Consider the following 17,752-nt stretch of genomic DNA (forward strand, 5'->3'; position numbering starts at 1 on the left):
ATTCTTACAGAAAACTGAATTTTAAGTGAATTCAAAAAGGAAAAAACAGTGGGAACTAAATTTTTCCCATGGTGGTCCTTCAAGAGACTATCCATTTCTTCCAGATTTCTGTGGCTCATAACCAAAGTCCACTAACTGGTAAGTTCCCTATTTGAGTACCTGTTCATATATTATCAGAGATGGTGATTGAGAGGCTTGGGATGTGCACATTTTTCTTTGCCAGCCAAATCCTATTTATGCTCCCTGAAGACAGGACTGAGTCTTTGTTGTATTACTCCATATAATTTTGCACAATGTAAGTACCCAGTAGATGTTGTATAACAAACGAAAAACCAATCTTAGAAACTCTGTTTTTACAAAGTACAATTTGAAAGCCAACTTATACCCTTTTTGAGGCAAGGTGGTAAATAAATTTTTAATTGCTACAATTTAAGAATTTTCTCGTGTATAGCAGTTGTCTTAAAGAGAGATTACAACTTGTATGCCTAAGAATAGCCTGAAAATAATGTTAGCTTGGGTCATACTTCCCCAATTTTAGGAAAGGAAAGAGAAACTAACATTCTATTTCAGACATTAGTTTCTGAATCAAAAAAAAAAAAAAAGAGTTTTGGGAAAAAACAGACAACAACAAAACAAACACCTTAGTCTTGGTTTTGTGACTGGCCAAGGAAACGAGGAGAGCTGCCTTTCCGTTATCAGATAAGAGAGGAAGAGAATTTAACTGTGTTAGACTAATGTATAAATAGATGTTTTTTTCCCACTTCTAAAAAATGGCAGGGTATAGTTTCTCAGAATCATCTGACTTATATCAGTCATTTAACTGAATGCTTATAAAATTCAAAGAACAAACAAAATGGTTAGACACAATAAACCCAAACAAGCTTGAGCACAGAATATGGTATACTCTTCCAAATCATTTACAAGTGCTTAAAATGAACAAAAGAGCTCACCCATGATAAACAGCAGGATATACAAATTCTCTTGTCTTCCCTTTCAAAAATGAAAGATTTACAGAAGTCTTTGAATAGTGTAATCCTCTGGTTTGTACCTTAACATGATACATAACTCAGCCATGAGAAAGGAGTGGTGATACCAATTTGGAGGGTTTTTGAGTCAAGTGTAATGGTTTCTGGAATTTGCCTTGAACCCACACTCGGTGCATTTTCACTTGTTTTTTCCTATTAACTTGTAAGCGACGATCAACCAGATTTTGCTTCTCATCTAACCCAGCCTTGCAGAACATAGTGTGGACTTCCCCTGTTGAGACAAAAGTGGCAATCAAATGTATATGTGACTGGGGCTTGGTGGGGGGAAAAGGAGACAGTCAAGAACAATGGAATGACTGACCATCTAAATTTCATTTAAACCAAGAAACTCTCTAGTACAAATTAGTTAAGGAAACCTGTGAAACCAAATAGGTTTCTTCTACTTCACAGAAATATACCAATATACACAGTTTAACATAGCAGGCATAAATAGATATACATTACTTACTACTGGTTGCAAATTTAAATATTTTGAAAGGTGCCCTCTGTTCTGAGTTTTTGTTAGTTTGCAGAGACCCCAAATGGCACATTTTAAAAGTGCTCACATAAGTTTGGAGAAAATCCTTGCACGCAGAATTCATTTTAAAAGTTTTTTTTTTTTTTTTTAAAGGAGAAATTGACAAGAGACAAGTAATTTTCTATGGACTCTTAAAATCAAATTCCCTCCTTTGGCTGTGGTATGTCATCAGCTTCTTCATATCTGGGCTAACAGTACTTCCAAAATGGAACAGACTACATCTTCATTTGGGTATAAGATGAAACAAGCGATTCTTTTAAAGCAGTTTCAGCTGGGAAAAGATTAAAAGGCAAAAAGGCCATTTTCAAGCTTTCATGTAGAACAGCTACAGTGTGGTGACAGACTAACCAAAGAGTTTTTTTTTTTTTTACAGCTAATTATTTCCCCTTATAGATAAGCATACCTTTCGTAAAGAAATATGCTCTGGTACCATCTCCTCGCACATAAAAATTTTCAGATAAGCAATGCCCTAAAAAAAATAATTGTGATCAGAGAAACCTAGTATTCCTTCAAACAAAACAAACAAAAACTTGAAATAAAACATAAACAAAGCATTCTTTAAAACACATGAAAATAACTCCAAACTGAATATACCCCTTTTAAAACGAAGCTGAGTCTTATCATATCTTCCATAGTCCCGAAATAGCAGCATTCCCCCAGGCTTCAGTAACTTGGACAGTCGGTTTATAACACCTTGCATCCTTTGAAAACAAAGCAAGACACTGTTTACAGAAATCTTGTTTTACATGCCACATCCTAACCTTCTTAGAGATAAAATAAGGAAAGCTCGATGGGGCCAAAAAATCTAACCCACAAAAATAAGGGCAACAAAAATATATATATTTTGTATAGAAAGGAAAAAGGGTACCAACTTGCTAAATGATAAGAATCAAAAGGCCTAGAGTATCAAGTAATCACCCAAATGACAAGAGTGGTGACTTCAGAGAGCTTGATATATGATGTCAAAGCTGCCCTGCAAAACCACAGATGGCTCCTGATATTTACATCAAGTTAAGGTAGTACCAAGGCAGATAAACACTGAAGTTGCTTCATTTTCCTTGAAGATAAAAAAATATTGTAGAGCTATTCCAAATTGCACATGTCTAAACAGAGATCATCTTTCCTCCCGGACTAGCTCCTTCTCCTTTATTTCGTTCAAAGGTACCATCATTCATCAAAGTGTTAACACCTCAGAGACATCCTTAACCCCTTTCCTTTTTCTCCTCTTCCACTAACCTCCCCATAACCATCTAGTCATCCAATTCTAGGTGTTCTTTTTTTAACTGATGGCTTTTTTCTCTTTTTTTGTTTCCCTTTGGTGCTCCTTTAGTACAAACTTCTACCTCCTTAGGCCTGAAAACACACTACTTCTTAACATGCTTTATTATTCCCCTTGTTAAGTCTTCCTGTATATTACTGATGAATTATTCCGCTTAAAATGATGGTTTTGTCAAATCATCCCTTTGCTCAAAAATGTTCATGATTTTAACCCATAGGATAAAATCTTAATTTCTTAGTTGGGCCCTTGAGATCTCCTACAACTGGTCTCAATCTCTCTAACATCTTTACCATTACTTCTCAATGTGAAGCATCAACTCTCGCTAAACTGTTATATGCTTGGCTCTGAAGCAGTCCATGCCTTCGTTCACATGGTTTCCCCTCAAAGAATTCTCTCCTTCTTACTTTCTGCCTATTTAAATTCTATTCACACTCCACCCCCAGCTCAATACTGGGAAGCCTTTACTTTCTTTCTTTTATTATTTATTCTTTTCATTTGGCTCTCAATCAAATATGACCCCTTGTGACTGCTCTTGACTTAATGTTTTTGGTTAAGTTTATGGTCTTATGTGTGATTATGGGCCAGAGATGGCAAAGATTTCAGATCTCATATTAATGCCAAGTGACTGACATTGGCTGCCTACAGAGCTCTATTGAGAAGGGCTCTTAGGGCTCACTGGGAATGACAATCAGGGTACAAAATCAGTTATCAGTGTCTGCCCTGAGCAGAGAATGGTAAATGGCAGCCTGTGTGCTAAGTCCTCCCCATCTCTGCTTCATCCATGCTACTTAAAGCTTCTAGATTTTTCTTATTTTAAAAATGAGGGTTTTAGATTAGATAATCTGTAAATCCTTCCAGTTAAAACACTGTTCAGTGGAATAATGGAGTGAAAAGCCAGATTTATGTCAGGTTTTGAAGGAAGTAGTGAGGAAATTAAAGTAACTATGAAAACAAGACAGAAATATAACAGAAAGAGGTGGCATAATTAGATGAAATGCTCTTTTAAAAAACTGGAACATAAGTACATGAAAGGGAAAAAAGAAAAATATTTTTCCTTGTTTATTTTATTACAGGTTATTTTCACACTGTGCTTATGGCCTTAGGCTTTGGCAATTAAAGAAAACTGTATCTAATCCTTAAAATATCCACTTTCAGAAGAAATGTTTTATGTACTGAGAAAAATATCTTTCTGCAACGATTACTAAAACAAGCATGAAACAAAGATACAGAAAAACAAAGGGCCAAATACAGCCATCTCCGTCTGCAAATCCTTTCTTCCCAATTATCCTTTAATGTCTGGGGTTGTGAGTAAAGGCAAGGGTGGGGAGCTGCTTTTCTTCATCATCCCATCTTGCTTGGCTCAGCGCCAACTTCCAGAGCCACTTCCTGAGAACTGTCGGTGGGAGAGGGCTGGGGGAGATGGACAAGACAATAATGGGTGAAGGCTCCTTTTCTTTCTTTATTCCACTCAGGCCAACTCTGCTATCCTCATCTACCTCTAGTTGGAGGGTGAGGAAAAGGAAGAAGAGATTTTAAAAAGGAGTGTTTATTGACTACCTACTCTCTGCTTGGATCTGTGGTAAACATATTATACTGTATTTTATTTTAATGATAAGGACAGTTAGCTCTTCTTTTGTAGCCTCCTGTGGTTTATTCCCATTTAGGCTAGGATGCCCAGACTCAAGGTCTAGCAGAATCGCTTGCCATTCGTTTGTGCATGGATTTTCCAAGCTGTCAAGAAGACACTTTTCCAAAACTTTCACGGGGCTAAATATATCACTGTCCCAAATGACTCTAAAGATACTGTCCTGCCTTTTCACTTACTACTGCCCTCCTTCTACGCATTCACCCTTTTTTAGGTCATTTAGACCATTTTAGGCAAGAAAATGGCTAGGGACATGATACATGTAAATTTATTTTATAATAATTACATAGAATGAACATACTATAGAATGACAGTAATCCTTCCAAGACATCTTCCCCTTCTTTTTAACATTCAGTTCAAATCATAAGAAAATACATTATCTAAACTAAATTCAAGTAGTGGTTTTGTGGTCTTATTTGGAATTTAAACACTTCCTGTTACAGGTGTCAAATAGAAAATCTTGTTCTCTATCCACCTACTCCATCCTTTTAACTATTCATTCTTTTAACTATGAGACAAAATACATAGATGACATCTTTCTACCAGTACCTGAATAATGCCAATATTCTACCCAGATTAGTAGAAAGACATAGATTATAGAAACTGGGAGGAAATGTAGCTTCATGGAATGTGATATATCTCACCAGGTACAAATATGTTTCATTCAGATTTATTTGAAAATTTAATTTGTCTTTCAAAAAGCAACCAAAAAGCTCATCTCTAAATGAGAAGTAAAAGGACCGTAAAGGGTCTTAATGATTTTATAATTGCAAAGGAAAACGCACACATTAACCCACTTTCTTTGGGAAAGTGTCACACTCATCAAAGAGTGGTTGGTATCAAGTCTGTATCTACCAGCAGAGGAACATTCCTGGAGCTAAATCTACTACCAGAGCAGAAAACCCAATTTTAAGAAAACTTACAAATGCACAACCCTTGACACCACACGTGTCTTAATATACATGAGGTGGCAAAATTCTAAGAGAAGTGATCATTTTAATAGCTGGTAATATGTCTTTCTACTTCCTCTCTGAACAAAAGCTATGTTTACTGTTTCAAAACATTGTGTGAACAGGGCGCCTCAGTGGCTCAGTCAGTTAAGCGTCCAACTCTTAATTTCAGCTCAGGTCACGATGTCGCGGTTCATGGGATCAAGCCCTGTGTCAGGCTCTGCACTGACAGTGTGGGGCCTGCTTGGGATTCTCTCTCTCCTCTCTCTCTCTCTCTCTGCCCCTCTCCCACTACCACTCTCTGTCCCTCTCAAAATAAATAAATAAACTTAAAAAAAAAACACTATGTGAACAAAAAATCGAAGTCATAAATATTTAAATGACGGCATTAGGCCAACCTTAGATTATAAAGGTCCAAGGTTAATCTGGCAAATCTTGAGTACCCCTAATTCCCTAGAGGGCTCTTTAAAACACATTCTTTTTTATTAGTTTTCTTTATTTTTGAGAGGCAGAGAGAGAGCACGTGTGGGGGAGGGGCAGAGAGAGAGGGAGACACAGAATCCGAAGCAGGCTCCAGGCTCCGAGCAGTCAGCCCAGAGCATGATGCAAGGCCCGAACTCACGAACTGAACCGTGAGATCATGACCTGAGCTGAAGTCAGACGCTTAACCGACTGAGTCACCCAGGCGCCCCTAAAACACGTTTTTTTAAAGTCTTGTGACAGACTGGTATGAAGCCAAACAGATTCACAACCCACCTCTTCACGAACATTCAGTAAGATGCTAAATCAAAGAAAGATGTTTGTTTCTGATCACCAAGTACAATTTCCCTCTTGGGAGTCTATTAGGCTGTTCTGAATTTGTAATCTCCTTAAAGCACTGTCACTTTTAATAGGTATGTGTCTTGACAGAATATGCTCACTTCACTCTGACAGTGATAGAAAGCTCACTAATGAAGCAGTTTGACCGGTTTCTTTCTAAAAGTCTGAAGAAAGGAAAAACTGCACTTAAAAGGCTGCATGTTATATATGGTATAGTTCACTAAATAATAAAGTTAAGAATTGTCACTTTTGATAGTTCTGAAAACCACGATTGATAAAGGTGCTTTACACATTTGCTTTGCCCTTTCTCGTGTCTTCAGTTACCTGTCAGGATGAATAGAAGAGAGCACAAAGACAAGGAGAATGACGTCCAGGATCCCATCTGGAAAAGGGTACGGTGAATCTTCATCACAAACATCATGAACAAAGGCACAACACTGAGCTGCTCTGTAGGATGAGTGCAACTATCATGATAAAGGAACAATAATAATAAAAAAGCAGTTAGCAGACTTTTACATTTTTCTTAAAATAAAGAGGTCAAATTTTATATTTCTCCCTAGTGTCTTCCCTCTGTAAATATGAATGCATTTTATTTCAGATTCCATATTCTGTTGGCTTATTTCAAGCTGCCATAAAAAAATTAAGTCTAGCACTTGGACTCAACAACAAGTATTCTTCACAATCCCTTTTTAATTTTAAAAGTGGAATAGGGCAGGCTTTAGCAGCGTTGCTGGAAGCCTACCCTATGTGATTTCGGAGGCACTGAGATCATCCTGTTTTCTCTCCCACTGCTTGTCCATGCCTCCTTTGGCTTAAGATACAAATATCCTCTAATACACAATCAGATAATAGTAATGACTGTACAACTCTGTAAATATACTAAAAATCACTGAATTGTATACTTTATTTTTTGAAAAAGATAGAGAGTGAGTGAGCATACAAGCTGGAGAGAGGGGCAGAGGGAGGGAGAGAGAGGGATAGGGAGAGAGAGACAGAGAGAGAGAGACAGAGAGTCTTAAGTAGGCTCCGAGCCCAATTCGGGGCTTGATCCCACAACCCTGGGATCATGACCTGAGCTGAAATCAAAAGAGTTGGATGCTCAACTGACTAAGCCACCCCAGTGCCTCTGAACTGTATAACTTTAAAATGGTGAATTTCATGGTCTGTGAACTATATCTCAATAAAGCTGTTATTTTCAAAAAATTAGAGCAGGGGTGCCTTGGCTGGCTCAGTTGGTGAAGCATGTGGCTCTTGATCTCAGGGTCATGAGTTCGAGCCCCATGTTGGGTATAGAGATTACTTAAATAAATAAACTTAAAAAAAATAAATAATGAAAAAATTAGAGTATACACACACACACACACACACACACACACACAAATGCACATGCACACAGTTTGAGTACAAAACAACACTAGAAGCATATATACCAAAACAGTAACCTCAATTCACCATAGGACTCTAGGAAGTGTGATTATAGGTGAATTTTATCTTTCTCTTTAGGTTTTTTAGTATTTTAGAAAATGTCTACCATGAATAACTATTACTCTTGTTATCAGAAATTAAGTTCCATCTATTGACTACACATTTCTGTTAGCAGAATTTCCTTTCCTTTCCCATTTCCTAAAAGTACTTTTTGCTAAGGTAATGCTTACTAGCTTTTGGGGATTGGTCAAACAAACCCAGGCTCCCCACTGTTTTCCAAATAGTCCAAGACATTTTACATTTGTATCATATACTTTCTCAAAATTTGTTTTACTTTCAAAAGTTTCAATTTAACTAGTGCCTACTATGTGTCAGTCTGTGCATAGGGCTCTAGGGACATAAATATGAATAAGATCACCTCATAGGACCTGCTGACCTTTCTAGGTGTACCAGTCCCTTCATTTTTATTTCATTTTATTTTCCTTTTTTTCCCCAGCTTTATTTTGAATTCAAAATAACTTCTATCATTTTAGGGTAATATCTTAGGCATCAGGTAATGATGTGATTCCCAGAATTAGTAAAAGCTCAGTTAAAAATGGTTACAGATAACACTGAAACATTTAAAAAATATCACTTCAACAACAAATAAATTATATCCTTACATGGCTCTCTTTAAAGAAAATATGAGGCATACCTTTACTAGTTCCACAGCTCCGGAAGCAAAATCACAACAATAAAGAAAGGACTCTGGAGCATTCCTATGAAAATGGAAGAAATATTTAAATCTAGAGTTCACATATGCTCAGGTTACAAAAGAAAAGAAACTGTAGGCTTGAACTTGTTAAAAGGTATTTCCTTAATAAAATTTTGGATGCCACCTGGCTTACTGTTTCTCCTTTTAGATGGTGTTCTCTATAATGGTGTATGGGTGCCTTCATGGTACTTCTGAAACAGCATTGTCTCAAATACTTATTAATTACAAGGTAACTTTCAAATTCCTGTCCTGGTTTTTTTTTGTGTGTTTTTTTTTTTGTTTTTTAATTTTAGAGAGAGTGTACATGAGTGAGGGAGAGGGATGGAGGGGGAGAGAGAGAGAGAATCTTAAGCAGGCTCCATGCTCAGCACAGAGCCTGACACAGGGCTCCATCCCATGACTTGAGCCAAAATCAAGAGATGGACGCTCAACAGACTAAGCCACCCAGGTGCCCCTTCCTGTCCTGTTTTTTTTTTTTTTTAATTTTTTAACGTTTATTTATTTTTGAGACAGAGAGAGACAGAGCATGAACAGGGGAGGGGCAGAGAGAGAGGGAGACACAGAATCGGAAGCAGGCTCCAGGCTCTGAGCCATCAGCCCAGAGCCTGACGTGGGGCTCGAACTCACGGACAGCGAGATCGTGACCTGAGCTGAAGTCGGACGCTTAACCGACTGAGCCACCCAGGTGCCCCCCTGTCCTGGTTTTAAAGCTCTCCATTGCTTGGGTCTACCTGCCTTACGTCCCATCACACTCTCACACAGGAACCCTCCAACGCCCTCCATCATCATTGCTCCGTCTTCCTCCCCCTCAGTCTTTCTTCTATGCCTCCAGCCAGCAGGGCCTATAGTTCCTTGTTGCCTAGTCAAGTGCTACCCTTGTGCAAGGATGCTCAGACCCTTGTGTTCTTTGGTGCTTCAGTCCCCTTTCTGTGTGTACAACTCATTTGGTTCTTGAGCTTCTCACAGAGGCTCTGATGCCCTAATGGGACAGGAATACATATGTATTTTAATAGCATGTAAATACCACTTCTAAAAAAGAGTAAAAAAATACTAATATATTAACTCTTAGTTATCTTTTCAAGTTTTTTCCAACATTTATTAAGACTCATGTATGTACCAAGAATTAGAATACAAGTTAGTAAATGAAATTGTCCAATAAAATAGTAAGAGTATGGATTTTGAAGCCAAACAGACCTGCGTTTAAGTCCTGAATTTGCCATTTATTAACTCTGTGAATTTGACTCATCCTCTCTAAGACTCAGTTACTTTATTTACAGATGTAAATAAATACAGTTATTTTTTGGTTGGAGGATGTTTATTCATATAAAAGTCTTGAGTAATCTTAATTGGCCTCCACTGAACTTAGACAAGTTCTATTTCGCTTTTTACCTGAAATTCAGTAACAATGTCTGGACCATGGTTACTCATGGGCATGCATATACTTTGAATTTTGTGGGTCAGTACTCTTCCCGGTCATCCCTCGTATGCTTGTATCAAATAATTACTGCATCATGTTGCTTAGCACCAAGCCTGAATCACAGAGACTGGCATGTTATGAAACAACAATTATAACTATAGTTCTGGCTCCTGTGGGTTTTATAGCCTAGTTGGGGATATGATTGGTTTTATCTAGCTTCTACAGGGTTATGGATAGGGCAGACTTCCTAAGTCTTACCTAAGGTGTAAGTTTTAACAATTCTGAAGAAGGGGGATAGCAATGCTGAATGGGGAGAAGGATAAATGGTATAGGGCTTAAAGGTGGGAGTCATGTGCCAAGGATGAGAAGCAGAGTTGATCCTGAGAGCTCAAACCAGTATGTGGCAGGATATACAAGTGGGCCGTGAAACACATAATTAGAACTTTGATTCAGGAGACATTTCAAGCAAGGAAAACTACTAAATAAATATGGGATACAAGCACAAATATGAATTCCACAAATAAAATCTCACCCAGGCTCAGATAATACTCTTAAATGCTACTCATGGATGAGTACTATGAGAAGGAGTCCTTCATTCTGTGGCATTTGGAGATTTGCATTCAATTTAAGATCTGTCCAAATAAGTTAAAGTATAATGAACAGGATTTGGTTATGACTTGCACTGCTTGTTTTTTTTCATCTGTCCCAAATAAAAACAGTATTTAGGGGCACCTGGGTGGCTCAGTCGGTTGAGCATCTGACTTCGGCTCAAGTCATGACCTCACAGCTCATGAGTTCGAGCCCCACGTCGGGCTCTGTGTTGACAGCTTGGAGCCTAGAGCCTGCTTCAGACTCCGTGCCTCCCTCTCTCTCTCTGCCCCTAACCCACTCGCATTCTGTCTCTGTCTCTCTCAAAAATAAATAAACATTGAAAAAAAACCAACAGTGATTTATTGCAGCCTGTACCCCTATTGCTTCCTATGAAATCCATATATTTATGACTCTTAATTTGCTGGGTGGTCATATGTGTTTGAAAATTTTCCGTAAGCACTCAGATGCACGAGGTAATATGATGGCTAAGGGCAAGGGCTCTGGAACCAAACTGTCTATGGTTTGAATCCTGGCTATACCACTTAGTTGTGTGACCTTGGAATAGTTACTTAATCTCTTTGTAATCCTGTTTCCTCATCTATAAAGCAGAGATAAATATGGCATCTAAGGTCACTGTGAGGACTGAAGGGATTCTTAGAAGTTTCTAGGAAGGTTCCTAACTCAGAGTAAGCACCTAATAAATGTTAGTCATTATTATAATTGTTGTTGCTATTGCTATTATTACTATTATCATATTATAGGAAGATTTGCCTTTGCCTTCTAGGAACTTAAAAACTTAAGAAATTATCATGGTTCTATAAAAACTTCCATATAACTCAAAATGCTTCTCTGGACACTGGCACATCTAGCTCATTATAAAAGGTATGCAGTCAACCTTTGGGCAGTGGCTACTAAACACCCACAAGATATAGAGCAGTCTAGCAGTTAAAGAAAGTATGTGCCATTTGCCATGTGGTCCTACCAGGACAGCAGCATGACCTCTGAGAGTGAATTCCCATGCATCAGCAGCCCAAGTTGAAGTCTTGTGACCACCCAATGACTTTCCAGAGCTTTTCTGTAAAATCAGCTGACTGCCTTGGCCCTTCTCCCAGCAAGCAGGTGTAAATATCACTACTAACACCACACCACAAAGCACTCCCTTGGCAGGGGGTTTAAGAATTAAATGATCCTTGGAGAATGATATGACCTCTCAATTCCAGAGGTCTAATTATGGTAAAATATTCTGAAAATGTAAAACACTAATCCTGTACTCTCCAAAAGCAATAAAACATAATTTCTTAGGTGGGAAAAAAAGTCTAATCCTCCCTTTGGAAGGCTAATCACTGACTGCCTTTTAATGATGAATTAATTATCTTGCATTATCGAACTACAATGACTTTTTTTAAAAAAGACAGAGCCACGAAGAATCAAGGAGCAAGGAAGAAAAAGATTGCAATTATTAGCTGGAGGGAGAAGTAAAAAGGGAAAAATATTACTAACAAGTGGGGATTCAGAGATATTAGTCAATATGTATTGAGCTCTAACTATCTGTATTATACTGTTGGGCTACCTGGAAAATCAGATTAGGGTAAAATATGCTTTCTACCTCAAGGAATACAAGCAGTGGCTGGAGACACAAGACATAAAGAAATGACATGCTAAATAATACCTTGGGATGAGTCATAAAGTAACACATTATCAACTGCCAAGGTAGTAAATTTCTGTGTACCGTAAGCTCAGAGATAACTCGGGTGAAGGAAACTGGCTACGTGGTATAATAAAACAGGAAACATTGGCCCAGAAATGAGGAAAAGGGAAAACAAAGAGAATAAAGACAAAAGGAGAAAGGCCATTCAGACCTGCAAATGTGCAGTTCTATCACTTCTGCCTGGCCACTTTAACTGGTAATCTGATGGTATTTGGAAATTACTATTTACTATGTTAGTAATGAAGAATATCCTGATTTTTTTGGCGCTACATCATAAGTATTTAAAAATAGTGTCCTGGGGGCACCTGGTGGCTCAGTTGGTTAACTGTCCGACTAATGATCTCAGTTCAGATCTTGATCTCAGGGTCATGAGTTCAAGCTCCATGTAGGGCTCCACACTGGGTGTGAAGCCTACTTACTTACTTACTTACTTACTTACTTTATTTATTTATTTATTTATTTATTTATTTATAACATTTATCTATTATTGAGACACACAGAGAGACAGAGCATGAGCATGGGAAGGGCTGAGACAGGGAGACACAGAATCCGAAGCAGGCTCCAGGCCCGGAGCTGTCAGCACAGAGCCTGACGTGGGGCTCGAACCCACAAACCGAGAGATCATGACCTGAGCCAAAGTCAGACGCTTAACCGACTGAGCCACCCAGGCGCCCCTATGTGAAGACTACTTTAAAAAAATAAAATAAGGGGCACCTGGGTGGCTCAGTCAGTTGAGCATTTGACTCTTGATTTTGAGTCAGGTCATGATCCCAGGGTTGGGCTCCACACTGAGCGTGGAAGCCTACTTAGGATTCTTTCTCTTTCTTCCTCTGTCCCTTCCCCCTGCTCACAAGTTCTCTCAATAAAAATAAAAATAAAAATAAATAAAGAAAAAAAAAAGTGTCATAATGTTGGCATTGTGTTAACTGTTAAATTGAGGTGGTGGGTATATGAGAATTCATTGTATTACAAGGAAACACTAAAAAAATAGCATCATTAGAATTTAAAATACACATAACGACTGAAAGGAATTATTACAGACAGTAGCTATGTTAGGATGATGGGTGATTCCCACCCCTCTGTCCTCTAATGGAAATGTTCTGCAATGTGCTCATGTTGATTTTATAATGGAAAAAATAATGTGAAAGTTATTGTATAAACTTAAAAAAAAAAAAACAGAGGGGCGCCTGGGTGGCTCAGTCAGTTGAGCATCCGACTTCAGCTCAGGTCACGATCTCACAGTTTGTGAGTTCGAGCCTTGCATCGGGCTCTGTGCTGACTGTGCAGAGCCTGGAGCCTGCTTCACATTCTGTGTTTCCTTTTATCTCTGCTCCTCCCCCACTTGTGCTCTGTCTCTCTCTGTCTCTCAAAAATAAATAAAATGTAAAAAAAGAAAAAAAAACTAAAAAAAAAAAACAAAACAAAACAGAATAGGTAAAAGGTGCTAGAAAAGCTTTGTAAGAAGTGTCTTCATCATGGAAATACCACAACATATACGTGAAGCAGTGAACAGGAAGGATGTGTCAGGAAAACACCTCTGTCCCTATCATCTCTGTCTGCTTTTTTGAGTTTTAGTCTAGTCTTAGACTAGTTGCTGTTACCTTCAAACATTTTCAAGTTATTTGACAAAAGAAGGTCTTCTACTGGGTGTGGCTCCAGAAGTGATGACAAAATGAGGGTTAAGAATAAGCTTTAAACTCAATTCTGTGTGTGTAAAATGGTACCTACATACCTGGAGGAGCAAATCGATTTCTGAAGTTAGCAATTCACAGCTTCGTGGAAGGGTCAAATCCCTTGCTCTTTTCTTATTCTCTCATCCATGCAAACACAAGCTTTAAAAATTACTTTGACCCATGGTGGACAACCCATAGCTGTGAAACATTCTTTTCATAGTAATTCCTCGTTTACGTGAAATTAGACACTGAAACAATTCTTTGAAATTTGCTTCAGTGATTGTTTATATGAGAATAAAAACACTACCAGCATACACGTGACATTTTCCCAGAACTTCTGAACACCCCATACATATGTAAAATTTTGTAGGAGAAAACTTTAAAACTCACTGTAAAGTGTTCAAAATTGGAAAAACACTATTTCCAGCACCACAGCCAACCTAAAAAATTGAAAGAATAAACAAATATCATGAAAAGAAGGTTAAATTTTCTTCACCAATGTTAGATTTTTTTCATTAAAAAAAAAAAACTAGAATAAATTTACTGGATCTCTAGGTGTAGGAGAGTTTTCTAAACTCAAAAGCAAAGGAATAAGCCACAAGAATAACACTGATTAATTTAACTATGGAAACATGTGAAATTTTTATACACCAAAACTCAAACCAAATTAAAAGGTGACCAATGCACTATGAAAAAAAATTGGCAATAAATATGATAAAAGGGTAGAATTCATTAAAAAAACAGTAACAGATAAATTAGCAAAGGAAATAAATAGAACACAAAAGAAATACAACTGTCTTCCAAACATCTGAAGAACTATCTGACCTAGTTAGCAATCAAAGAAATGCAAATTAAAACAAGGTGTAATTTTCATCTGTCAAAAAGGAAAGCACTTAAGTAAGAATATTCTAACCAATGAGAGTGTGATGAAACAGACATATATTGCTGTGAATTGGTATTAATACAGCTTCTTAGAAAATTATTTGGCAATATATTTTAAGAGCACTAAATTTATTATTTTATTATTTTTTTAAGTTTATGTATTTATTTTGAGAGAGAGAGAGAGAGAGAGAGAGAGAGAGAGAGAATGAATTACAAGGGGTCTCCACGCTGTCAGCACAGAGCCAGATGCAGGGCTTGATCCCACAAACCATGAGATCATGACCTAAAATCAGGAGTCGAATTCTCAAATGACTGAGACACCCAGGTACCACTAAGAGCATTACATTTTTAAAATAAATTACTAATTAGTAAATCTGACCCAAGATAATAAAAGAAATACAGAAAAGTCTATACCCAAAGATATTTTCTGTAGAAAACCTGAAAACAATTTAAATGCTCAGTACTGTAAAAACAGATAAGCAGAATTAAAGTACTCCACATAATAAAATATTTTGCAGCCACAAAAATGTTTATAGAGAATTTTTAAGATCGAAAAAACTGCTTATGATATAATGTTAAATAGAAAAAAACCAAAACCGGGGCGCCTGGGTGGCGCAGTCGGTTGGGCGTCCGACTTCAGCCAGGTCACGATCTCGCGGTCCGTGAGTTCGAGCCCCGCGTCAGGCTCTGGGCTGATGGCTCGGAGCCTGGAGCCTGTTTCTGATTCTGTGTCTCCCTCTCTCTCTGCCCCTCCCCCGTTCATGCTCTGTCTCTCTCTGTCCCCAAAATAAATAAAAAACGTTGAAAAAAAAATTTTTTAAAAATAAAAAGAAAAAAAAAAGAAAAAAACCAAAACCTCAAAATACAGGTACAGTATAGCTCAACTATATAAAATAGTATAAATGAAAAAAAAAGTTAGTAAAATGTGAAGAGTGGTTAAATCCCTTGTATAGATACCTTTATAACCAAAAGGAGGAGATTTACTTTTTTTTTTAATTTTTTTTTTTTTTCAACGTTTATTTATTTTTGGGACAGAGAGAGACAGAGCATGAACGGGGGAGGGGCAGAGAGAGAGAGGGAGACACAGAATCGGAAACAGGCTCCAGGCTCCGAGCCATCAGCCCAGAGCCTTGACGCGGGGCTCGAACTCACGGGCCGCGAGATCGTGACCTGAGGTGAAGTCGGACGCTCAACCGACGGCGCCACCCAGGCGCCCCGAGATTTACTTTTAAAAACAGAAAGTCAAGGGGCACCTGGTGGCTCAGTTGGTTAAGCGTCCAACTTCGGCTCAGGTCATTCTCTCACAGTCCTTGAGTTCGAGCCTCATTTTGGGATCTGTGCTGACAGCTCAGAGCCTGGAGCCTGCTTCAGATTCTGTGTCTCCCTCTCTTTCTGCCCCTCCCCTGCTTGTGCTCTTGCTCTCACTCTCTCTCAAAAAGAAATAAATACATTAAAAAAAAAAAAAAAAAAAAGAAAGAAAGTCAAGGTCTACACTGGATTATAGCTAATTATATCTCACTTATTTCTATTTCACTTAAAAAGGGGTAATAACAGAAAGAGACAGAAATTAAGGCCAAAACTTTACTGGTATTTAAAACTGCCTTCAAATTAGAAATGAAAACAAATTAAAAAAAAAATTAAAATCACAAACTTAGAGCCTGATTATACATGTGAGTCCCTTCAGTATTTTTTATGCACAAAGGCATACTGAACCCTTTTCTAGTTAGATTTGATCATTATTCCCCCTAAAAAATCTGGATCATTAATAAAGTAATATGCAATATACATTTTAAAATTATTTGCCACCTCCCATCTTTGCCCCTGTAGGACAGTACCTCAAGGATTCTGAAAGTGGCACTGCTACCAGGAAACAATTCGGTCTTCAGAGGTCCTTCGCTGTGTTCTTCAGAGTCTAGGTTGGAAAAATGAGACCTTGCTTTGCTTGGACCATCTGATGAACCACACCTTTTCATACCAAGATTTTTTTCTTCAGGCATAATAGGGCAGTGCGTTCTTGAGAAACAATTTGCAGCACCAGTTTTCACATTATCCCATGATGATTCTTGTGTCTTCTCTTCAGTTTTTTGATCAACTGGAATAATTTCAGGAAATTCCCTCAACAGCCAATTACGATCCTTGAAAAACTTATTCTTATGAATCTTATAAAATGTATCCCAATATTGACTAGCTTCATTCTCATACTTAACTAAAATAAAGAGAAAAAAAAAAGATTTATTTTACTATAAATGATGTTTACTATTAGTTACTACTTTAATACCTAAATATATTTAATAATTAAATATTGTTAAATATATTACATCCATTTATAACAATTACATTTACTACTGAATAACTTTAATATTATAATTTTTATTTATCTGATTTTTTTTTTGGCCTCTTACAGGTTAAAACTACAGAGTATTATTTTTCTCAAAATGTGTCAGTGTATGGGGTATTTAGTTCTATCCCCTACAAATCTGCTTGTGACTTAATAGTTTGGCCAATACATTTTTGTGAGGAATATAATCATTGCAAACTACTTTTTATAGTTTAAATCTTGAATTTATTTTTATTTATTTTTTTAAGGAAGATAGATTTAAAAAAGTTTTTTAATGTTTATTTTTGTGAGAGAGAGCACATGTGTGCACACAGGCACAAAGGGAGGAGGGGCAGAGAGAGGGGGAGACAGAGGATCTCAGGAAGGCTCTACATTGACAGCACAGAGCCTGATGAGGGGCTTGAACTCATGAATCAAGAGATCATGATCTGAGCCAAAGTTGGAGGCTTAACCAACTGAGCCACCCAGGTGCCCATAGATTTTTTTTTAAAGTTTATTTATTTCTTTTGAGAGAGAGAGAGAGCGCACACACAAGCAGAGAAGGGGGAGAGAGAAAGAATCCCAAGCAGCCTCTGTGCTGTCAGTGTGGAGCCCAATGGGGGGCTTGAACCCATGAACCATGAGATCATGATCTGAGCTGAAATCAAGAGTCAGACATCAAATGAGCCACTCATTTAGGCACCCCTAAATCTTGTATTCTTAATACTC

General features: G+C 37.7%; 1 protein-coding gene across 7 annotated transcripts in view; it reads right to left on the reverse strand.

Annotated features, from left to right (window-relative positions):
• Positions 1-882: 882 nt before the first annotated feature.
• Positions 883-17,752, reverse strand: part of METTL8 (methyltransferase 8, tRNA N3-cytidine) — an 86,003-nt gene continuing 69,133 nt past the window's right edge. For 5 of the 7 annotated variants that reach the window (XM_086718891.1, XM_086718887.1, XM_086718886.1 and 2 more), the window contains 7 exons: positions 16,542-16,912; positions 14,215-14,264; positions 8,376-8,439; positions 6,581-6,720; positions 2,158-2,264; positions 1,967-2,032; positions 883-1,257 (listed from right to left, as the gene is read on the reverse strand). In XM_086718891.1, coding sequence (XP_086575017.1) covers positions 1,067-1,257; positions 1,967-2,032; positions 2,158-2,264; positions 6,581-6,720; positions 8,376-8,439; positions 14,215-14,264; positions 16,542-16,912 — 989 coding nt within the window. In that variant the 3' untranslated portion in view covers positions 883-1,066. Of the gene's footprint in view, positions 1,258-1,339; positions 1,835-1,966; positions 2,033-2,157; positions 2,265-3,888; positions 4,253-6,580; positions 6,721-8,375; positions 8,440-14,214; positions 14,265-16,541; positions 16,913-17,752 lie in introns of those variants that run through there. The other 2 variants (XM_086718890.1, XM_025935153.2) reach the window with 2 other exon arrangements.

Source organism: Puma concolor, chromosome C1 (assembly GCF_028749965.1).
Source record: "Puma concolor isolate L17-30 chromosome C1, mPumCon1.1.hap2, whole genome shotgun sequence".
NCBI lineage: Eukaryota > Metazoa > Chordata > Mammalia > Carnivora > Felidae > Puma > Puma concolor.